Source organism: Ranitomeya variabilis, chromosome 5 (assembly GCF_051348905.1).
Source record: "Ranitomeya variabilis isolate aRanVar5 chromosome 5, aRanVar5.hap1, whole genome shotgun sequence".
NCBI classification, from domain to species: domain Eukaryota; kingdom Metazoa; phylum Chordata; class Amphibia; order Anura; family Dendrobatidae; genus Ranitomeya; species Ranitomeya variabilis.
The window spans coordinates 40,101,789-40,126,760 of record NC_135236.1 but is presented as its reverse complement, the minus strand read 5'-3'; the positions used below and the strand labels follow the sequence as shown (position 1 = coordinate 40,126,760).

At 50.9% G+C, this 24,972-nt stretch overlaps 1 protein-coding gene and 1 non-coding gene across 3 annotated transcripts; both read right to left on the bottom strand.

Annotated features, from left to right (window-relative positions):
• Positions 1–7,940: 7,940 nt before the first annotated feature.
• Positions 7,941–20,274, bottom strand: SNAPC2 (small nuclear RNA activating complex polypeptide 2). Of its 2 annotated transcripts, none has more exons than XM_077261684.1 (6): positions 20,114–20,274; positions 19,084–19,264; positions 13,799–13,918; positions 11,179–11,247; positions 10,553–10,820; positions 7,941–8,816 (listed from the first exon to the last, which is right to left on the bottom strand). In XM_077261684.1, exons 2-6 carry the CDS (start codon positions 19,252–19,254, stop codon positions 8,557–8,559), a joined length of 888 nt encoding a protein of 295 aa, XP_077117799.1. In that variant the 5' UTR covers positions 19,255–19,264; positions 20,114–20,274; the 3' UTR covers positions 7,941–8,556. The 2 variants fall into 2 exon arrangements, with proteins under 2 accessions (XP_077117799.1, XP_077117800.1); XM_077261685.1 differs by having other exon boundaries at positions 8,372–8,816; positions 19,084–19,699; positions 19,878–20,122.
• A 456-nt stretch (positions 20,275–20,730) lies between these two features.
• Positions 20,731–20,802, bottom strand: TRNAW-CCA (transfer RNA tryptophan (anticodon CCA)). The gene has a single exon. It is a non-coding gene; the product is annotated as a tRNA-Trp (tRNA).
• Positions 20,803–24,972: the final 4,170 nt, after the last annotated feature.

Here is a 24,972-nt window from a genome sequence, read left to right as displayed (position 1 = left end):
TAAGAGAGCAGCTGCCAAAATACCATTACAAAGCAGCAAACAGATATTTGAAGCTGCTGGTGCATCTGGAGTCCCTCGAACCTCACGGTGTAGGATCCTTCAAAGGCTTGCTGTGGTGCATAAACCTACTATTCGGCCACCCCTAAAGAGTGTTCACAAGCAGAAACGGTTGCAGTGGGCCCAGACATACATGAAGACTAATTTTCAAACAGTCTTGTTTACTGATGAGTGTCGAGCAGCCCTGGATGGTCCAGATGGATGGAGTAGTGGATGGTTGGTGGATGGCCACCATGTCCCAACAAGGCTGCGATGTCAGCGAGGAGGTGGAGGAGTCATGTTTTGGGCTGGAATCATGGGGAAACAGCTGGTAGGGCCCTTTAAGGTTCCTGAAGGTGTGAAAAGTATATAGAGTTTCTGACTGACAACTTTCTTCCATGGTATAAAATGCAGAAACGTGCCTTCAGGAGCAAAATCATCTTCATGCTGACAATGCACCATCTCATGCTGCAAAGAATACCTCTGAGTCATTGGCTGCTATGGGCATAAAAGGAGATAAACTCATGGTGTGGCCACCATCTTCCCCTGACCTCAACCCTATAGAGAACCTTTGGAGGATCATCAAGCAAAAGATCTATGAGGGTGGGAGGCAGTTCACATCAAAACAGCAGCTCTGGGAGGCGAAGAAATACAAGCAGAAACTCTCCAAAAACTCACAAATTCAATGGATGCAAGAATTATGAAGGTGACATCAAAGAAGGGCTCCTATGTTATCATGTAACTTGGCCCGTTAGGATGTTTTGGAGTTAAATAGCTTTTTTGCTCAGTGAATGTGATGTCCTAATGCTGCAAATTCCACAAATGAGCATTTTCAGTTCTTTAAAACATATCAAATATTTAGAAATTCTACTGTGCCTAATAATTTGGAACAGCGCATTGTGAGGTTTTATTCATTTTGGAGATTATACTGTTATCATTGGGAGGTTTCTTCAATAAAATGCGATGTATAATCTAACGGATGATGACTTTTATTAGACTGACATTTGCACCAACCATTTAAAAAATCTGAGAAAAATGTAATTTGCATAATAATTTGGAACATGGTGTATGAGCTTCTAAAATGAGGACAGGTCAGGAGGAGGCCGCATGTTGCTGGAGCTGTGAGCGGCGTATCCTAAATCTGCTCCCGCGGCTGCAGCATCCCTAGACTTGTCTCCCATCGGGCACATCTCATCTCTTTTGCACGAATGGAAAGAAAAAGCTTAATTTGTTTATTTTTTCACATTTGTGGTGTGGTATGGCTTCTTCTAGGTCAGTGGCTGTAGGGGGCGACCTGTCCTGTGGGGGAAGAAATCTGAGGGTGCAATCTGATCTAGGGGGTAGGGCTGTGGGGTACGGTCTGTCCTGGAAGGTGAGGCTGTGGGGTGAAGCCTGTCCTTGAAGAGTGTCTGGGGAGCGGTCTGTTCTGGGGGGGAGGGAGTCTGAGGTGTGAGGCCTGTCCTGGGGAGGTGTCTGTGGGATGCGACCTTTCATGGGAGGGTGCCTGTGTGGTTCATCCTGTTCTGGGGAGGGGTATCTGTGAGGTTCGGCCTGTCCTGGTGAGGGGGTGTCTGTGAGGATCGGCCTGTCCTGGGGAGGGGGTATCTGTGAGGTTCAGCCTATCCTGGGGAGGGGGTATCTGTGAGGTTCGGCCTGTCCTGGGGAGGGGGGTCTGTGAGGTTCGGCCTGTCCTGGGGAAGGGGCGTTTGAGAGGTTCGGCCTGTCCTGGAGAGGGGGTGTCTGAGAGGTTCGGCCTGTTCTGGGGAGGGGGTGTCTGAGAGGTTCGGCCTTTCCTGGGGAGGGGGTATCTGTGAGGTTCGGCCTGTCCTGGGGAGGGGGTGTCTGTGAGGTTCGGCCTGTCCTGGAGAGGGGGTGTCTGTGAGGATCGGCCTGTTCTGGGGAGGGGGTGTCTGTGAGGATCGGCCTGTTCTGGGGAGGGGGTGTCTGTGAGGTTCGGCCTGTTCTGGGGAGGGGGTGTCTGTGAGGATCGGCCTGTTCTGGGGAGGGGGTGTCTGTGAGGTTCAGACGTTCCTGGGGAGGGGGTGTCTGAGAGGTTCGGCCTGTCCTTGGGAAGGGGGAGATACAAAGAGAAAAAGACCAGCTCATCCAAGCTAGTGTGAACAGATGGCAACGGATAAAAATAAACATTACTTGAAAAATAATAAAGGTTACCCCATGATTTACCAAAAATGATTACTCTAGAACATTGAAACTGCATTACTGCCATAGAAAATGGGGAAAGAGCAATATAATGTATATATGAAATATTTATCTACAAAATTGCTATCAAAAATGCAGTAAAAAAGAAGGTACTTAGCTCATAGATTGGCCAATATATGTGAGCCCAACTGCCATGTCAAGACGTCCTTCGGAAATTGGGTCCCTGTCCTGTTTTGTCACCTCTCCTGGGCAAAAAGCCTACAATTTATGGGTCAGGAATGGACCAGCTAATCTGCTTAAAATCACCTGTGGCTGATGGGAATGGGAGTGCTCATGTCCAAAAAGGGTTCAGCCTGTGCTGGGGAGGGGGCATCTGTGGGGTTCACTGTCCTGAAGAGGGGTTTTCTGAGGGGTTTGGATTGTCCTGGTTGGAGGTATGTGGGGCAGAGCCTGTCTCAGGGAGTGTCTGTGGGGGGCAGTCTGTCCCAGGGGAGTGCTTGTGGTGGCGATCCCTGTCCCGGGGGAGGGTCTGTGGGGGGCAGTCCCTGTCCCGGGGGAGTGTTTGTGGGGGCGGTCCCTGTCCCGGGGGAGGGTTTGTGGGATGGTGTCTGTACCGGGGGAGTGTTTGTGTGGGGCGATCCCTGTCCCGGGGGAGTGTCTGTGTGGGCGGTCCCTGTCCCGGGGGAGTGTTTGTGGGATGGTGTCTGTCCTGGGGGAGTGTCTGTGCGGGGCGGTCCCTGTCCCGGGGGAGTGTCTGTGTGGGGCGGTCCCTGTCCCGGGGGAGTGTTTGTGGGGGGGCAGTCCCTGTCCAGGGGGAGTGTTTGTGGGGGCGGTCCCTGTCCCGAGGGAGTTTGTGGGGGTGGTCCCTGTCCCGGGCGAGTGGTTGTGGGGCGGTCCCAGTCCCGGGGGTGTTTGTGGGATGGTCTCTGTCCCGGGGGAGTGTTTGTGGGGGCGGTCCCTGTCCCGGGGAGTGTTTGTGGGGTGGTCTCTGTCCCGGGGGAGTGTTTGTGGGGGTGGTCCCTGTCCCGGGGAGTGTTTGTGGGGTGGTCTCTCTCCCAGGGAAGTGTTTGTGGGGGCGGTCCCTGTCCCGGGGAGTGTTTGTGGGGTGGTCTCTGTCCCAGGGAAGTGTTTGTGGGGGCGGTCCCTGTCCCGGGGAGTGTTTGTGGGGTGGTCTCTGTCCCGGGGGAGTGTTTGTGGGGGCGGTCCCTGTCCCGGGGAGTGTTTGTGGGGTGGTCTCTCTCCCAGGGAAGTGTTTGTGGGGGCGGTCCCTGTCCCGGGGAGTGTTTGTGGGGTGGTCTCTGTCCCAGGGAAGTGTTTGTGGGGGCGGTCCCTGTCCCGGGGAGTGTTTGTGGGGTGGTCTCTGTCCCGGGGGAGTGTTTGTGGGGGCGGTCCCTGTCCCGGGGAGTGTTTGTGGGGTGGTCTCTGTCCCAGGGAAGTGTTTGTGGGGGCGGTCCCTGTCCCGGGAGAGTTTTTTGGGGTGGCCCCTCTCCCAAAGGAGTGTTTGTGGGGTGGTCCCTCTCCCGGGGGAGTGTTTGTGGGGTTTTGCTTTTCTGAATTACATTTTTTTTAATTAATTCCTATATATTGTCTACATTATAGTAACATACAGATAAGCGCAGAATAGAAGAGATCGTCTGCAGTGGTGCTCACTGTCACTTCTTGTGATTAATGGGAATGTGGGGTTAGAAAATCTCCTAGTTTTTAAAATAGTATGTTTAAAAAACAAAAAAAGTATCTTGCAATTTTTAATATGTCCTCTGGCCTAATGTTAGACTCCTGCTTCATTTACTCTTCACATAGATAAAGGTAAAAAAAGGAGACAGGCTCTAATCAGCTTCAATTTCTTTTGCACATGTCACCGAATCAAAGGCAATTGTACAGGAGGAGGAGGTGAGCTGTGACATCACCTATTGTGAATGGTGGATCCTGTGTTATCTACTGTATATAGAGGTGTTATCAGTCATTGTACAGGAGGAGGAGGTGAGCTGTGACAGCACCTATTGTGAATGGTGGATTCTGTGTTATCTACTATATATAGAGGTGTTATCAGTCATTGTACAGGAGGAGGAGGTGAGCTGTGACATCACCTATTGTGAATGGTGGATCCTGTGTTATCTACTGTATATAGAGGTGTTATCAGTCATTGTACAGGAGGGGGAGGAGGTGAGCTGTGACATCACCTATTGTGAATGGTGGATCCTGAGTTATCTACTGTATATAGAGGTGTTATCAGTCATTGTACAGGAGGAGGAGGTGAGCTGTGACATCATCTATTGTGAATGGTGGATCCTGTGTTATCTACTGTATATAGAGGTGTTATCAGTCATTGTACAGGAGGGGGAGGAGGTGAGCTGTGACATCACCTATTGTGAATGGTGGATCCTGTGTTATCTACTGTATATAGAGGTGTTATCAGTCATTGTACAGGAGGAGGAGGTGAGCTGTGACATCACCTATTGTGAATGGTGGATCCTGAGTTATCTACTGTATATAGAGGTGTTATCAGTCATTGTACAGGAGGAGGAGGTGAGCTGTGACATCATCTATTGTGAATGGTGGATCCTGTGTTATCTACTGTATATAGAGGTGTTATCAGTCATTGTACAGGAGGGGGAGGAGGTGAGCTGTGACAACACCTATTGTGAATGGTGGATCCTGTGTTATCTACTGTATATAGAGGTGTTATCAGTCATTGTACAGGAGGAGGAGGTGAGCTGTGACATCATCTATTGTGAATGGTGGATCCTGTGTTATCTACTGTATATAGAGGTGTTATTAGTCATTGTACAGGAGGAGGAGGTGAGCTGTGACATCACCTATTGTGAATGGTGGATTCTGTGTAATCTACTGTATATAGAGGTGTTATCAGTCATTGTACAGGAGGAGGAGGTGAGCTGTGACATCACCTATTGTGAATGGTGGATCCTGTGTTATCTACTATATATAGAGGTGTTATCAGTCATTGTACAGGAGGAGGAGGTGAGCTGTGACATCACCTATTGTGAATGGTGGATCCTGTGTTATCTACTGTATATAGAGGTGTTATCAGTCATTGTACAGGAGGGGGAGGAGGTGAGCTGTGACATCACCTATTGTGAATGGTGGATCCTGTGTTATCTACTGTATATAGAGGTGTTATCAGTCATTGTACAGGAGGAGGAGGTGAGCTGTGACATCACCTATTGTGAATGGTGGATCCTGAGTTATCTACTGTATATAGAGGTGTTATCAGTCATTGTACAGGAGGAGGAGGTGAGCTGTGACATCATCTATTGTGAATGGTGGATCCTGTGTTATCTACTGTATATAGAGGTGTTATCAGTCATTGTACAGGAGGGGGAGGAGGTGAGCTGTGACAACACCTATTGTGAATGGTGGATCCTGTGTTATCTACTGTATATAGAGGTGTTATCAGTCATTGTACAGGAGGAGGAGGTGAGCTGTGACATCATCTATTGTGAATGGTGGATCCTGAGTTATCTACTGTATATAGAGGTGTTATCAGTCATTGTACAGGAGGAGGAGGTGAGCTGTGACATCATCTATTGTGAATGGTGGATCCTGTGTTATCTACTGTATATAGAGGTGTTATCAGTCATTGTACAGGAGGGGGAGGAGGTGAGCTGTGACAACACCTATTGTGAATGGTGGATCCTGTGTTATCTACTGTATATAGAGGTGTTATCAGTCATTGTACAGGAGGAGGAGGTGAGCTGTGACATCATCTATTGTGAATGGTGGATCCTGTGTTATCTACTGTATATAGAGGTGTTATTAGTCATTGTACAGGAGGAGGAGGTGAGCTGTGACATCACCTATTGTGAATGGTGGATTCTGTGTAATCTACTGTATATAGAGGTGTTATCAGTCATTGTACAGGAGGAGGAGGTGAGCTGTGACATCACCTATTGTGAATGGTGGATCCTGTGTTATCTACTGTATATAGAGGTGTTATCAGTCATTGTACAGGAGGAGGAGGTGAGCTGTGACATCACCTATTGTGAATGGTGGATCCTGTGTTATCTACTGTATATAGAGGTGTTATAAGTCGTTATTACACAGTCTGTGTAGATAATTATTATTATTATTTATTTATATAGCACCATTGATTCCATGGTGCTGCACATGAGAAGGGCTTATATACAAATTACAGATATCACTTACAGTAAGCAAACTAACAATGACAGACTGATACAGAGGGGCGAGGACCCTGCCCTTGCGGGCTCACATTCTACAGGATTATGGGGGAGGAGACAATAGGGTGAGGGTTGCAGGAGCTCCGGTGTTGGTGAGGCAGTATCTCCGGTAGTGATGAGGAGGCAGCGGGGTCAGTGCAGGCTGTAGGCTTTCCTGAAGAGATGAGTTTTCAGGTTCCGTCTGAAGGATCCGAATGTGGTTGATAATCGGACGTGTTGGGGCAAAGAATTCCAGAGGATGGGGGATATTCGGGAGAAGTCTTGGAGGCGCTTGGGTGAGGAGTGGATAAGTGTGGAGGGGAGAAGGAGGTCTTGGGAGGACCGGAGACTACGTGATGGAAGATATCAGGAGATTAGTTCAGAGATATATGGAGGAGACAGGTTATGGATGGCTTTGTAGGTCAGTATTAGTAATTTGAACTGGATATGCTGAGGGAATGGGAGCCAGTGAAGAGATTTGCACAAGGAGGAAGCGGAGGAGTAGCGAGGAGAGAGATGGATTAGTCGGGCAGCAGAGTTAAGGATGGACTGGAGAGGTGAAAGGGTGTTAGCAGGGAGGCCACAGAGGACGGTGTTGCAGTAGTCAAGGCGGGAGATGATGAGGGCATGCACAAGCATTTTAGTAGATTGACGGTTGAGAAAAGGACGGATTCTGGAGTTTGAGCTGGAGGCGACAGGAGGTGGAAAGAGCTTGGATGTGCGGTTTGAAGGACAGGGCAGAGTCGAATGTTACTCCGAGACAGCGAACTTCTGGAAAGCGTGATGTCGTTAACTGCGATAGATAGGTCAGGTAAGGAAGATCTATGGGATGGAGGAAAGATGAGTTCAGATTTGTCCACATTGAGTTTGAGGAAGCGAGAGGAGAAGGAGGATATGGCTAATAGACACTCCGGGATTCTGGACAGCAGAGCGGTGACGTCTGGGCCAGAGAGGTAGATCTGAGTGTTATCAGCATATAGTTGGTACTGGAATCCATGGGACTTTATGAGTTGTCCCAGGCCAGCTGTATAGATTGAGAAGAGTAGGGGTCCTAGAACAGAGCCTTGGGGGACTCCAACAGAGAGAGGGTGGGATGAGGAGGTAGTGTGCGAGTGGGAGACGCTGAATGTGCGGTTGGTAAGGTATGAGGAGATCCAAGATAGGACGAGGTCTTTGATGCCAAAGGAGGAGAGGATCTGTAGTAGGAGGCAGTGGTCAACTCTGTCGAAAGCAGAGGACACGTCTAGGAGGAGGAGTACAGAGTATTGTCCGTTAGCTTTGGCTGTAAGTCGTTAGTGATTTTGGTCAGGGCTGTCTCAGTTGAGTGATGGGGGCGGAAACCAGATTGTAGATTGTCAAAGAGCAGGTTAGATGAGAGGTGGGAGGAAAGTTCAGAGTGGACGTGCTGCTCCAGGAGTTTGGAAGCGAATGAGAGCAGCGATATCGGGCGATAGCAGGACATAGGTGCTGGGTCGAGGGTTGGCTTTTTAAGCCATCTATACAGAACAGGAGGCACGAGTCTAGTATACGGCCTCGTGGCCACAGCGATAATGTCAAGAATTTTCAATTAGTAATATAGTATATTGAAAATAAAATACAAATCACATTCAGCATAAAAATCTGATTATAACATCAATATAATCTTCCAGGTCACATTTATTTCCAAGTTGTGATATGTATAAAGTCTGGATAACCCACCCACAGTCCCGGCTCCTCCCTCTTGGCTGCTCCCTCCCGGCTCCTCCCTCTTGGCGGCTTCATTTGCAGAGGTCGGCTTATTAACAAAGCCAGGAATATTCAGGCCTGTTGGTGACTGATATATGAGCCCCGTGGCCTCGCACCCTGACCCTGGGCTGTGGGACGCTCGGCCGTCACCACCACAAACACTGGCTGATCTCAGCTATTGGGGGCATCAATACAAACTTATCTACAGAGTAACTGACCAGCGCCCCTGGTGGCGAGTCTCACTAATCCAGGAGATCCCACCATCTTTGTTGGGAATAACACTCCTACATTATTTGCAATTTTCACAATATTTTTATTTCATCCATAGAAAACAAGTACAAAATAAATAATGTATAATTCCACAACCGGCCGGACAGGCGCCATAAAGAAACCTCAGAATTACGAGGTGCCCTGCATGCCTGCGATAGATAGGGGGCAGCACTGAGCCCATATACAGCCATCAGGGGGGCGCAGCGGGCTCCTCCCTCTGCTTTAAGAGCTCCAGGGGCATCATGAGGGGGTTTAGGGGGCAGAACCCCAGCTCCCTCCAGTTTGGCTCCTGAGCTTCGCTCGGTGCTTCCTCTTCGTCTGTGTCCTCGGTTTTCAGCGGTGTGGTCAGGAAATTGTAAGTGTCGTAGAGGTAGGAGCCGATCCGCGGAGCGTCCAGGTGCTGGAACTCGTCTGGGATACAGCGGAGGAGGCGGAGGACGACGGCCGACTCTGAAACGGCACAGACACCAATCACTGAGCGCTACAGAGGCCCCGCCCACAGAACCCTCCAATCACAGCCAGCGCTGCAGTTAGTGTGATGCTAGATCAGGACCCCTGACGGGAGGGACAGATGGACGTAGCGCTCAGGTCCCGACGGGAGGGACGGATGGACGTAGCGCTCAGGTCCCGACGGGAGGGACGGATGGACGTAGCGCTCAGGTCCCGACGGGAGGGACGGATGGACGTAGCGCTCAGGTCCCGACGGGAGGGACGGATGGACGTAGCGCTTAGGTCCCGACGGGAGGGACGGATGGACGTAGTGCTCAGGTCCCGACGGGAGGGACGGATGGACGTAGCGCTCAGGTCCCGACGGGAGGGACGGATGGACGTAGTGCTCAGGTCCCAACGGGAGGGACGGATGGACGTAGCGCTCAGGTCCCGACGGGAGGGACGGATGGACGTAGCGCTCAGGTCCCGACGGGAGGGACGGATGGACGTAGCGCTCAGGTCCCGACGGGAGGGACGGATGGACGTAGCACTTAGGTCCCAACGGGAGGGACGGATGGACGTAGTGCTCAGGTCCCAACGGGAGGGACGGATGGACATAGCGCTCAGGTCCCAACGGGAGGGACGGATGGACATAGCGCTCAGGTCCCAACGGGAGGGACGGATGGACATAGCGCTCAGGTCCCAACGGGAGGGAAGGATGGACATAGCGCTCAGGTCCCAACGGGAGGGACGGATGGACATAGCGCTCAGGTCCCGACGGGAGGGACGGATGGACGTAGCGCTCAGGTCCCGACGGGAGGGACGGATGGACGTAGCGCTCAGGTCCCGACGGGAGGGACGGATGGACGTAGTGCTCAGGTCCCGACGGGAGGGACGGATGGACGTAGTGCTCAGGTCCCGACGGGAGGGACGGATGGACGTAGTGCTCAGGTCCCAACGGGAGGGACGGACATAGTGCTCAGGTCCCGACGGGAGGGACGGATGGACGTAGTGCTCAGGTCCCGACGGGAGGGACGGATGGAGCTGCCAATAGGTGGAAACTATTATAAACTGTAACAGACATTTCAGGAGAACTTGCAGCTGATTCTTCGCCTGCCTCCAGCTCCTCTCCCCCCACAGTGTCCGCCTCCAGCTCCTCTCCCCCCCAGTGTCCGCCTCAGCTTCTCTCCCCACAGTGTCCGCCTCCAGCTCCTCTCCCCCCACAGTGTCCGCCTCAGCTTCTCTCCCCCCTTTTTCACTTATGACAGAGTGTAAGAAGCAGATCTCTCTGATGAGATCGATTATAAGGCTGCTTACTTTCATGTGTACTACTGACTTACAAAATAAAAATTAAAACGACATTTACTCTTTAAAACGCAGCTTTGGGTGTGACTAGAGTACAACACAACACATGAATATATCTTCGGGGTACATCTGGCTTTCTGATCGCTTTTTCTTTCTTTTGTTTGGAGGTGGGGAAATTCAATGAACCAAAAACAGCTGCCTACACTGAGGAACATCACTGACATGACAAGCTATCAGCACCCCTGGGGTCACATTGTGGGGGCATAGAGGGCATTACAAGCTTCTGAGGAGTTAAACGGCAAGAATCGGTGTTATCTGCAGCCACGGCTATGGCAGAATAAACATCATTGTTATATACATGCACTCACCCTGCAGGGAATTATGGGAGGAAACAAAAACAAACACTGAACAAAATGTTGCATAAATCCCCACACCCCTCCGAGACTACATACCAAACTCAGACAGCTTCGGGAGCGTCTCTCCCCTCACAGCTTTTGATAGATAGATATAAATATTCTCAAAGTCTAAATTGCTCCAGCCATCATGATGACTATTTTTAGTTGGCTCCTCCCCCGAAGAGCCTGGCTCCACCTCTGAAGATTCTTTGTGCTGAAGGTTTTGCCCATGAGGTGCGAACGTGTGACCAGAGACTGCTGGAGGTTCCTTACAGGGGATGGAGTGATGGAGAGTCACAGGTTCTGTCGAGGCTATCGTCAGCATCTACACAGAAGGTTCAGAAATTTTAAAAAATTGGTCACTAATATATAGTCATTTGTAAAAGTTTATGCACCTCCGCTCCCAAAATGACTTCTTTATAACCTAACAACATGACAGAGATACAAAAAAAAAAAAAATCATTTTTAAGTCACCAGCTCGGTGACTTTTGTCTTAGGAGTGTAACAATTATCAGGTGCCAACTATTTTGCACAAACCAATTTTATGTTTTCAGGGTTCCATAATGACAAATTCAGAAAGTACACAGAAACGAAGCATCAGTATCTGCAGAAGTTATGTCATTTGAGTGGTGCTTAAATTTTTGCAAAAAAAAAAGTAAAAGTAAATTAGTGATAACATTTACCTGTGAAAAAGCCGCGGACATCGCTTCTTCTGTTGTGCTGCAAATCCGGCTCACCAGGTCCGTCCAGATCTGTCCGCGAAAAGAACAAAATGATCAGAAGAAAAACTGCTAAAAAACAACAACAACAACAACAACAGCACGGACAATTTTAATCACATTTTTGGAGGCGACCGGCGCCCTCACCAGGTCCCAGCTTCCACTGCAGCTCATTGGTGGGACTCCTACAGTGACTGTTAACCTGTCAGACACCGCACTAGCACGGGGGACGCGTCAATTTAGGGGTGCGCCCATAACAATCGTGGGTCACCATGTCAGCGCTGGTCTGCAGCTTTAGTCCCCTAAGGGGACTAACAAAGACAGTGAAAAGTTTAAAAAAAAAATAAAAATAAAGATAAAAAAAATACACGTGATCTCGCCACGTTTAGAAAAGTCCAATCAAAATATAAAAATAAATCTGAACAGCAAACTATCGCACACACAAAAAGAAAAAAATTTAAATTAAAGAATGCCAAAATTACGGGTTTTTTGGTCATTTTAATACCATGAAAAATGCTGTAGCGAGCGATCAAAACGTCACCTAAATAGTATCAATAAAAACTCCATCTCGCCCTGCTAAAAGTGATCCGTAAACCTCTTTCGGATGAGATACAAACAAAGAGAGTTCTTGACATCTGCAAAAAGGAAAATGTACTCATTACAACAGAGGCAGTAAGTCATCTGGTTGAGGTTTCGGAAGGAGACTTGAGGAAAGCTATTACATTTCTTCAAAGTGCCACCAGGCTTAATGCAGGAAAGGAGATAACCGAACAAGTGGTAACAGAAATAGCTGGGGTAATCCCAAAGGAAACCATTGAGGGAGTCTTGGCAGCTTGCCAGAGTGGATCCTTTGAGAAATTGTAGTGAAGAATTTGATAAATAATGGCCATGCTGCAACCCAGCTCGTAAACCAGCTTCATGATATTGTACTGGAGCGAGAAGATCTGACTGATAAACAGAAGGCAGTCGTTACAGAGAAACTTGCCGAAGTGGACAAGTGTTTGGCCGATGGAGCTGATGAATACCTACAAATGCTCAGTCTTTTTGCAGTTGTAATGCAACAAATGACGCAGAACAACTAATGTAGTCTCTTGGATTTCATGGATGAGTCACAATTGTTGGAATTTTTATAAAAGTGAACCTTTTGTTTAAAAAAAAAAAAAAAAAAAAAAAAAAAAGTGATCCGTCACACAGCTCCAGCAGTCGAAAAACTAAAACATTACAAAGTCTAATAAAAAAAGAGGAGACAACCCCCCCAAAATGTTTTTTTTTTCAAAATTCAGATTTTTTTTCCCCCACCATTAAAAGAAAAAAAACCAAAAAAACTCGACATATTGGGTATCTCCGTAATCGTACTGACGGGCAGAATAATACAGCGAGGTCATAGTTACCACAGAATGTACACCGTCATAACAATTTTTTTTTAAAAAAATGTCAGATCCGCGTTTTTTCTCAATTTTTTCCCGCTTGGATTTTTTTTTTTTTTTTTCACACTTTCACGTGGAGTCATTGAAAAGTACAACTCGTCCCACACAAAACAAGCCCCGATATGTCTATGTGGACAGAAAAAAAAAATAACTAAAAAGTTATGGCTCTGGAATGAAGGGGAGGAAAAAACAACCTAAATTGGCTGCGTCGTGAAGGGGCCCGGCCCCAGTGATAAGATGGGGAGTGGGGGAGGGAGAGCCCAGGGAACAACCCATACCCGGGGGTGGAGGCCATCCTCAGGGGTGGGAAAGAAACATACCTGGGGGTATGGAGCCCCTCCTCAGGGGGAGGGAAGAAACATACCTGGGGTGGTAGGTGGAGCCCCTCCTCGGGGGAGGGAAGAAACATATCTGTGGGGAGGACCATACCTGGTGGGTGTGGAGCCCATCCTCAGGGACGGGAACATACTTGGTTGAGAGGAGCCCATCCTCAGAGGAGGGAAAGAAACATGTTTGGGGGTATGTGGAGCCCCTCCTCGGGAGAGGAAATATACTTGGGGGCATCATCAGAGGAAGAAACAAAACATACAAGGAAAGGGGGGGGTGGAGCCCATCCTCAAGGGAGGGAAAGAAAGATACCTGGGGTGGTGGGTGGAGCCCCTCCTCGGGGGAGGGAAAAACGTATCTGTGGGGGAAAACCGTACCTGTGGGGTGTGGAGCCCATCGTCACAGATGGGAACATACTTGGGGGAGGGGAGCCCATCCTCAGGGGAGGGAAAGAAACATGTTTAGGGGTATGTGGAGCCCGTCCTCAGGAGAGGAAACATACTGGGGGGCATCATCAGGGGAGGAACCAAAACATATCGGGGAGGGAGGTGGAGCCCATCCTCATGGGAGGAAAGAAACATACCTGGGGTGGAAGGTGGAGCCCTCCTCAGAGACAGGAACATACCTGGGGGTGGAAGGTGGAGCCCCTCCTCAGAGACAGAAACATACCTGGGGTGGAAGGTGGAGCCCTTCCTCAGAGACAGGAACATACCTGGGGGTGGAGCCTATCCTCAGGGGAGGGAAGAGCCCATAGTGCTGGGTGGCACCAGTCACTCAGCGGAGGCGGTTACCAGTGGCCAGGCCTATGATAACTTTACTTCCACATTTACCTCAATGGGCGCCGGATCCCGAATCCCTCGGAGCCTCTTCAGATGAATCATCTTCCCGTACTCCGTCTGTATCGCCTCTCGAGCAGCTCGACTGCGCAGCCAAGAAAAGTAGGACGCCACCTGAAATATCACGAGAACGAGTCACACGTCACTCCAGCCCGCCTCCTAAACTCCGCCTCAGCCTGCAAGAGGGAGGAGCTAATATCAGGCCACACCCACTAACCAGACGATCTCGGCTGTGAGGCGCCAATCAGGGTCTGTGCTCACTAACCGAGCGGAGACCGTGAAAATGGCGCCGGCTCACGGTCCAGAGCACAGACATCTTCTTTCAGATAATTAACCCCTTTGTGTCCGGCCAATGTGATATTTTTAATTTTTGTTTCCCCCCTTCATTCTGTCAGGAGCCATAACTTTTTCATTTTCCCATTCCCACGGCCTTATGACGGCTTGTTTTTTTTTTGTTTTTTTTTTTTGGGGGGGGGGGGTGTGTGAAACAAGTTTCAGCTCAGAACGCCTCCATTCATTTTACTGTATAGTCTACTGAAAGACGGGAAATCCATATGGGGGGAAAGAAGAAATCTCCACCGATGTTTTTTTTGTCCTTCATCGTACAGTAACACTGAGCTATAGACCCGATTCTCCAGATCAGGGACACAAAAAAAAAAAAAAAAAAAAAAAAAAAAAAAAAAAGGACTCAGAATATATATATATATATATATATATAAACAAGTGCATGTATGTATGTGTGTGTATATATCGACGATGATGTCATAATGGTTGCCATGGCGACAATGATGTCATAATAGGTTGCCATGGCGAGGGTTATGTCATACTAGGTTGCCATGGCGGCGATGATGTCATACTAGGTTGCCATGGGGACGATGATGTCATACTAGGTTGCCATGGCGACGATGATGTCATACTAGGTTGCCATGGCGACGATGATGTCATACTAGGTTGCCATGGCGACGATGATGTCATACTAGGTTGCCATGGCGACGATGATGTCATACTAGGTTGCCATGGCGACGATGATGTCATACTAGGTTGCCATGGCGACGATGATGTCATACTAGGTTGCCATGGCGACGATGATGCCATACTAGGTTGCCATGGCGACGATGTCATACTAGGTTGCCATGGCGACGATGTCGTCATAGTAGGTTGCCATGGCAACGATGTCGTCATACTAGGTTGCCATGGCGACAATGTCGTCATACTAGGTTGCCATGGCGACGATGATGTCATACTAGGTTGCCATGGCGATGATGATGTCATACTAGGTTGCCATGGCGACGATGATGTCATACTAGGTTGCCATGGCGACGATGTCATACTAGGTTGCCATGGCGACGATGTCATACTAGGTTGCCATGGCGACGATGTCATATGGGTATATGGGCACAGAACTATGGGATGGAGGATGTGTGATGGGCATACGGGCATGGGACTATGGGATGGAGGATATGTATGATGGATATATGGGCACGGGACTATGGGATGGAGGATATGTATGATGGATATATGGGCACGGGACTATGGGATGGAGGATATGCATGATGGATATATGGGCACGGGACTATGGGATGGAGGATATGTATGATGGATATATGGGCACGGGACTATGGGATGGAAGATATGTATGATAGATATATGGGCACGGGACTATGGGATGGAGGATAATCATTATAATTTGTTATAACTAACCACAGCTAGTTACTATTCCCGGGCTCTTTAGCTAGTCTAATATATAAAGCTGTGTGTGTGTGTCAGCCACGCCCACTCCACATAGCAACCAATCACTAAGCATCTTTCATTTCACCAGAGCTGTTTAAAAGATGAAAGCTGAGCTGTGATTGGTTGCTATGAGCAGCAGTTTTCCTTGTAGACAGTTGTAGTAACTGAGGCCTATTTCTTATCGTCCTTCTGTAAAGCTGGAAATAACACAATTTATTACCGTGCCTCACAGACCACCCCTGCCACAGACTGCAGGGGGCCCAGAATCAGGAGCTTCTCCTCGTCTGCCATGAAGCATCTCGTTAACTTAAAAATTCAGACAGATTAAGAAAAGAAACACCAGACGGATTTCTCCAACCCAGGTATCATTTTAATCGGTGTAACAGCTCCACCCTGACAATGGTGGCTCTGACGGGATGATGTGGGATATTAGGGGTAGTAGTCCGGTGGCTCTGACGGGAGGATGTGGGATATTAGGGGTAGTAGTCCGGTGGCTCTGACGGGATGATGTGGGATATTAGGGGTAGTAGTCCGGTGGCTCTGACGGGATGATGTGGGATATTAGGGGTAGTAGTCCGGTGGCTCTGACGGGAGGATGTGGGATATTAGGGGTAGTAGTCCGGTGGCTCTGACGGGCTGATGTGGGATATTAGGGGTAGTAGTCCGGTGGCTCTGACGGGATGATGTGGGATATTAGGGGTAGTAGTCCGGTGGCTCTGACGGGCTGATGTGGGATATTAGGGGTAGTAGTCCGGTGGCTCTGACGGGCTGATGTGGGATATTAGGGGTAGTAGTCCGGTGGCTCTGACGGGATGATGTGGGATATTAGGGGTAGTAGTCCGGTGGCTCTGACGGGCTGATGTGGGATATTAGGGGTAGTAGTCCGGTGGCTCTGACGGGATGATGTGGGATATTAGGGGTAGTAGTCCGGTGGCTCTGACGGGATGATGTGGGATATTAGGGGTAGTAGTCCGGTGGCTCTGACGGGCTGATGTGGGATATTAGGGGTAGTAGTCCGGTGGCTCTGACGGGAGGATGTGGGATATTAGGGGTAGTAGTCCGGTGGCTCTGACGGGATGATGTGGGATATTAGGGGTAGTAGTCCGGTGGCTCTGACGGGAGGATGTGGGATATTAGGGGTAGTAGTCCGGTGGCTCTGACGGGATGATGTGGGATATTAGGGGTAGTAGTCCGGTGGCTCTGACGGGAGGATGTGGGATATTAGGGGTAGTAGTCCGGTGGCTCTGACGGGATGATGTGGGATATTAGGGGTAGTAGTCCGGTGGCTCTGACGGGCTGATGTGGGATATTAGGGGTAGTAGTCCGGTGGCTCTGACGGGATGATGTGGGATATTAGGGGTAGTAGTCCGGTGGCTCTGACGGGATGATGTGGGATATTAGGGGTAGTAGTCCGGTGGCTCTGACGGGCTGATGTGGGATATTAGGGGTAGTAGTCCGGTGGCTCTGACGGGCTGATGTGGGATATTAGGGGTAGTAGTCCGGTGGCTCTGACGGGATGATGTGGGATATTAGGGGTAGTAGTCCGGTGGCTCTGACGGGCTGATGTGGGATATTAGGGGTAGTAGTCCGGTGGCTCTGACGGGATGATGTGGGATATTAGGGGTAGTAGTCCGGTGGCTCTGACGGGATGATGTGGGATATTAGGGGTAGTAGTCCGGTGGCTCTGACGGGCTGATGTGGGATATTAGGGGTAGTAGTCCGGTGGCTCTGACGGGAGGATGTGGGATATTAGGGGTAGTAGTCCGGTGGCTCTGACGGGATGATGTGGGATATTAGGGGTAGTAGTCCGGTGGCTCTGACGGGAGGATGTGGGATATTAGGGGTAGTAGTCCGGTGGCTCTGACGGGATGATGTGGGATATTAGGGGTAGTAGTCCGGTGGCTCTGACGGGAGGATGTGGGATATTAGGGGTAGTAGTCCGGTGGCTCTGACGGGATGATGTGGGATATTAGGGGTAGTAGTCCGGTGGCTCTGACGGGCTGATGTGGGATATTAGGGGTAGTAGTCCGGTGGCTCTGACGGGATGATGTGGGATATTAGGGGTAGTAGTCCGGTGGCTCTGACGGGATGATGTGGGATATTAGGGGTAGTAGTCCGGTGGCTCTGACGGGCTGATGTGGGATATTAGGGGTAGTAGTCCGGTGGCTCTGACGGGCTGATGTGGGATATTAGGGGTAGTAGTCCGGTGGCTCTGACGGGATGATGTGGGATATTAGGGGTAGTAGTCCGGTGGCTCTGACGGGCTGATGTGGGATATTAGGGGTAGTAGTCCGGTGGCTCTGACGGGATGATGTGGGATATTAGGGGTAGTAGTCCGGTGGCTCTGACGGGATGATGTGGGATATTAGGGGTAGTAGTCCGGTGGCTCTGATGGGAGGATGGGGGATATTAGTGTGAGTGTGGCTGTGCGGCGTGGGGGGGGCTATATATGTATGTATATATATATATTCTGTTATAACTAAACACGTTACTATGCCCTGGCAACGCCGGCTCTTCAGCTAGTTTTATAAAAAACATTTTCATTGACTTTATGTTTTACGGATCCAGTGATGGGTGTACATCACCCTGAAGAGCTACAAGTCATCATCGCGCCTTGTCAGCGGGAGCAGGATGGAGGCTGTTCCCACATGGGGCCCATCAACGCCTCACGATCGCTTTGTCGGGGAGCTGATGGCCCCCGTTAAGTGCTCCATTATGGAATTAATGATATTGCTCTATATTAACTTGTGCCAGGTCAATGTGACAATTCTTGATATATTTCATATTTGTGAATTAATCTGAGCTGCTGCTTTTGCATTTTACATCAGCATAATATTTTGGCACTTTGGGTTTAATTATGTTTATATATTATTTATCTATTGCTGTTTTGTCTTTTTATTGTATCCCAGTCTGAAGAAGGTCTGAATATAAGAGTGCCAGATTTTTATTAGATTTATTAAATACTGTCATAGGCAGCCGGCGGCGCTCAGGTGGTTTAATAGTGGTGATGGCAGCCACCCCGTGTGACCCCGGCCATCACCCCCCCCTCCCATGTGACCCCGGCCATCACCCCCCCCCCCTCCCATGTGACCCCGGCCATCGCCCCCCCCGCTGTGTGACCCCGGCGATCGCCCCCCCCCGCTGTGTGACCCCAGCCATCGCCCCCCCGCTGTGTGACCCCGGCCATCGCCCCCCCCGCTGTGTGACCCCGGCCATCGCCCCCCCGCTGTGTGACCCCGGCCATCGCCCCCCCGCTGTGTGACCCCGGCCATCGCCCCCCACTGTGTGACCCCGGCCATCGCCCCCCCGCTGTGTGACCCCGGCCATCGCCCCCCCGCTGTGTGACCCCGGCCATCGCCCCCCACTGTGTGACCCCGGCCATCGCCCCCCCGCTGTGTGACCCCGGCCATCGCCCCCCCGCTGTGTGACCCCGGCCATCGCCCCCCGTGTGGTGCAGACACAGCTCCATGACTACTATACACGTCATGTATATGGGGGGGTCCCTGAGCTAATGTTGCTCTCGGCCCCCGCCCCTGCTGCCCGCTTACCTCCCCATCACTCCGTCCGTCCACGGTGACCCGGGGGGCTTTCTCGCTGACCTGCTCCTTCAGACCCCTGAGCAGCTCCTTCTTCTCCCTGGTGGTCCACACCAGCTGCTGGCTGCTCTGCGGCGTCAGATAGCGGTGGGGCGCGGAGCGTCTGCGGACCGGAGGCTTCATCGTGCCCGGCCTGCGGTGGGGAGCGGGATTACGTTACGGGGTGCTATAACGGGCGGCTTCTGAAATGAACGCTGCACACAGACGGTGAGGAGGAAGGATGGCTGCCGAGTACCGGTCACCACCAGTATCCAGGAAAGCTGGGTGACACCCAATATGGTGCCTAGCACAGCTCCCAGGGGCCGTCACCCAGCTTTCCCTATGTGCTCAGGATACCCTGCAGATACCAGGAAAGCTGGGTGACAACCAATATGGTGCCCAGCACAGCTCCCAGGGGTTGTCACCCAGCTTTCCCTATGTGCCCAGGATACTCTGCAGATACCAGGAAAGCTGGGTGACACCCAATATGGTGCCCAGCACAGCTCCTAGGGGCCGTCACCCAGCTTTCCCTATGTGCCCAGGATACTCTGCAGATACCAGGAAAGCTGGGTGACACCCAATATGGTGCCTAGCACAGCTCCCAGGGGTTGTCACCCAGCTTTCCCTATGTGCCCAGGATACTCTGCAGATACCAGGAAAGCTGGGTGACACCCAATATGGTGCCTAGCACAGCTCCCAGGGGTCGTCACCCAGCTTTCCCTATGTACCCAGGATACCCTGCAGATACTGGGAAAGCTGGGTGACACCCAATATGGTGCCCAGCACAGCTCCCAGGGGTCGTCACCCAGCTTTCCCTGTGTGCCCAGGATTCTCTGCAGATACCAGGAAAGCTGGGTGACCGTGCACGATACAATCTGACAACTGTAACTCTTTTTTACATGCTGCAAGAGAACTACAAGTCACAACATGCCCATCCTCCCGCCACGCCGGACTGCTGCTCGCCGCACACAGCCCACACACACGGGCTCTCCAGTCTCCTCACCTCGGCAGCTCCTGAGTCCTCTGTGTGCAGCAGTTTTTCTCGCGGGATCTGAGGTCTTTGATCCTGCCGACGCCCAGTACGGTGACGTCACAGAAAGGGCAGCGAGGCCAGCCGGGACTGAGGGCGGAAGTGGATTACATTTCCGTTTTCTTGTAACAAATTTGAAGATTTTTTTTATTTTTTTTGTAAAGTGAAATAAAGTGACACAGAAAAGAAAAGTGAGATAAAGGGTTTCGTTTCTGGCAGCGGTGGGATTCGAACCCACGCCCCCGAAACAAGCAGGAGCTCCTCAGACCGCTCGGCCTTGCGCCTTAGACCGGTCGGCCACGCTACCTGATGATGAGCTGAGGCGTGTGGTTACATATAACTGAGAATGACCGTGTGGAACTGCTGCCCAGTGTGCGGGGAGAGGCAGTCCTACCTATATAGCACACACATATAGTTCTACCCCAGGCTGGGCCGATCGGGCGTCTCGTGGGGGCATCATGTGACTGTACATGACCGTGCTGTGTACACTTCTGCCCCTTTTCTGTAGGCATCGGTGCGTCTCGTTAGAGAAATGTCGCACACTGGCGGCTGCGGTGCAACTGTGCATAAATAACTCGGGGAAAAAAAATTGACCCCGACGTGATTTGAACACGCAACCTTCTGATCTGGAGTCAGACGCGCTACCGTTGCGCCACGAGGTCAGCTGTGCAGTGTAGTATCAGGGCACCATCCAGCATCTGGAGGATCGAGGAGGGGGAGGCCGCAGGGTCTCCACACACATTACTGCCCCTCTCTATAGCCTCCTCCTCACACTCAGACCCCTGGGGCATCCCCTACACGAGGCCCCCACATGCTTTAAGAGCTCCATACACATTATTACACCCCCACAGTATCATGTCCTCAGAGCCCCCTGCACCTCATTCACGATCTGATCACTCCCAGTGCCCCCCAATAGTATGATTATCCCAGTGTACCCCACACAGTATGGTTCCCTCACACAGCCCCACCATACAATAATGCCCAAAGCATCCCGTACACATCATGCCTCACAGCGCCCTACACACAGTATTATGCCTCACAGCGCCCTACACACAGTATGATGCCTCACAGTGCCCTACACACAGTATGATGCCTCACAGTGCCCTACACACAGTATGATGCCTCACAGTGCCCTACACACAGTATGATGCCTCACAGTGCCCTCCGTACACACAGTATGATGCCTCACAGTGCCCTACACACAGTATGATGCCTCACAGTGCCCTACACACAGTATGATGCCTCACAGCGCCCTACATACAGTATGATGCCTCACAATGCCCTCCGTACACACAGTATGATGCCTCACAGTGCCCTACACACAGTATGACGCCTCACAGTGCCCTACATACAGTATGATGCCTCACAGTGGCCTCCGTACACACAGTATGATGCCTCACAGTGCCCTACACACAGTATGATGCCTCACAGTGCCCTACACACAGTATGATGCCTCACAGTGCCCTACACACAGTATGATGCCTCACAGTGCCCTACACACAGTATGATGCCTCACAGTGCCCTACACACAGTATGATGCCTCACAGTGCCCTCCGTACACACAGTATGATGCCTCACAGTGCCCTACACACAGTATGATGCCTCACAGTGCCCTACACACAGTATGACGCCTCACAGTGCCCTACATACAGTATGATGCCTCACAGTGGCCTCCGTACACACAGTATGATGCCTCACAGTGCCCTACACACAGTATGATGCCTCACAGTGCCCTACACACAGTATGATGCCTCACAGTGCCCTACACACAGTATGATGCCTCACAGTGCCCTACACACAGTATGATGCCTCACAGTGCCCTACACACAGTATGATGCCTCACAGTGCCCTCCGTACACACAGTATGATGCCTCACAGTGCCCTACACACAGTATGATGCCTCACAGTGCCCTACACACAGTATGATGCCTCACAGTGCCCTCCGTACACACAGTATGATGCCTCACAGTGCCCTACACACAGTATGATGCCTCACAGTGCCCTACACACAGTATGACGCCTCACAGCGCCCTACATACAGTATGATGCCTCACAGTGCCCTCCGTACACACAGTATGATGCCTCACAGTGCCCTACACACAGTATGATGCCTCACAGTGCCCTACACACAGTATGACGCCTCACAGTGCCCTACATACAGTATGATGCCTCACAGTGGCCTCCGTACACACAGTATGATGCCTCACAGTGCCCTACACACAGTATGATGCCTCACAGTGCCCTACACACAGTATGATGCCTCACAGTGCCCTACACACAGTATGATGCCTCACAGTGCCCTACACACAGTATGATGCCTCACAGTGCCCTACACACAGTATGATGCCTCACAGTGCCCTACACACAGTATGATGCCTCACAGTGCCCTCCGTACACACAGTATGCCTCACAGTGCCCTACACACAGTATGATGCCTCACAGTGCCCTACACACAGTATGATGCCTCACAGTGCCCTACACACAGTATGACGCCTCACAGTGCCCTACACACAGTATGATGCCTCACAGTGCCCTACACACAGTATGATGCCTCACAGTGCCCTACACACAGTATGATGCCTCACAGTGCCCTACACACAGTATGATGCCTCACAGTGCCCTACACACAGTATGATGCCTCACAGTGCCCTCCGTACACACAGTATGATGCCTCACAGTGCCCTCCGTACACACAGTATGATGCCTCACAGTGCCCTACACACAGTATGATGCCTCACAGTGCCCTACACACAGTATGATGCCTCACAGTGCCCTACACACAGTATGATGCCTCACAGTGCCCTACACACAGTATGATGCCTCACAGTGCCCTCCGTACACACAGTATGATGCCTCACAGTGCCCTACACACAGTATGATGCCTCACAGTGCCCTACAAACAGTATGATGCCTCACAGTGCCCTACACACAGTATGATGCCTCACAGTGCCCTCCGTACACACAGTATGATGCCTCACAGTGCCCTCCGTACACACAGTATGATGCCTCACAGTGCCCTACACACAGTATGATGCCTCACAGTGCCCTACACACAGTATGATGCCTCACAGTGCCCTACACACAGTATGACGCCTCACAGTGCCCTACACACAGTATGATGCCTCACAGTGCCCTACACACAGTATGATGCCTCACAGTGCCCTACACACAGTATGATGCCTCACAGTGCCCTCCGTACACACAGTATGATGCCTCACAGTGCCCTCCGTACACACAGTATGATGCCTCACAGTGCCCTACACACAGTATGATGCCTCACAGTGCCCTACACACAGTATGATGCCTCACAGTGCTCTCCGTGCACACAGTATGATGCCTCACAGTGCCCTACACACAGTATGATGCCTCACAGTGGCCTCCGTACACACAGTATGATGCCTCACAGTGCCCTACACACAGTATGATGCCTCACAGTGCCCTACACACAGTATGACGCCTCACAGTGCCCTACATACAGTATGATGCCTCACAGTGCCCTACACACAGTATGATGCCTCACAGTGCCCTACACACAGTATGATGCCTCACAGTGCCCTCCGTACACACAGTATGATGCTTCACAGTGCCCTACACACAGTATGATGCCTCACAGTGCCCTACACATAGTATGATGCCTCACAGTGCCCTACACACAGTATGATGCCTCAGTGCCCTCCGTACACACAGTATGATGCCTCACAGTGCCCTACACACAGTATGATGCCTCACAGTGCCCTACACACAGTATGATGCCTCACAGTGCCCTCCGTACACACAGTATGATGCTTCACAGTGCCCTACACACAGTATGATGCCTCACAGCGCCCTACACACAGTATGATGCCTCACAGTGCCCTACACACAGTATGATGCCTCAGTGCCCTCCGTACACACAGTATGATGCCTCACAGCGCCCTCCACACCGTATGATGCCTCACAGTGCCCTACACACAGTATGATGCCTCACAGTGCCCTCCGTACACACAGTATGATGCCTCACAGTGCCCTCCGTACACAAAGTATGATGCCTCACAGTGCCTTACATACAGTATGATGCCTCACAGTGCCCTACACACAGTATGATGCCTCAGTGCCCTCCGTACACACAGTATGATGCCTCACAGTGCCTTACACACCGTATGATGCCCCATATGATGCTCAAAATAATAATCAAAATGGTGCATTATCCGAGGCTCGTGGAGTGAGAGAACAAGGAATATTACGCTGCAGATTCACAAAAAAGAAGTGACATGCTACTTCTTTTAAACCGCAGCGTTTCCGCAGCGGATTTTCCGCAAAGTGTGCACAGCATTTTTTTTCTCATTGATTTACATTGTACTGTAAATCAATTGTGGATCTGCAGCGTTTCTGCACCTCAAAAAACGCTGCGGATCCGCAGAGAATCCGCAACCTGTGCACACACCCTTACAGAAAGTTAGGTTTGTGATGGTGGAAATGGAGTCCCCACGTGTATCGCCACTGATGAGTCCCCATGTGTATCGCCACTGATGAGTCCTGTGTATCGCCACTGATGAGTCCCCACGTGTATCGCCACTGATGAGTCCCCACGTGTATCGCCACTGATGAGTCCCCACGTGTATCGCCACTGATGAGTCCCCACGTGTATCGCCACTGATGAGTCCCCACGTGTATCGCCACTGATGAGTCCCCACGTGTATCGCCACTGATGAGTCCCCATGTGTATCGCCACTGATGAGTCCCCACGTGTATCGCCACTGATGAGTCCTGTGTATCGCCACTGATGTGTCCACACATGTATCGCCACTGATGTGTCCCCACACATATCGCCACTGATGAGTCCTGTGTATCGC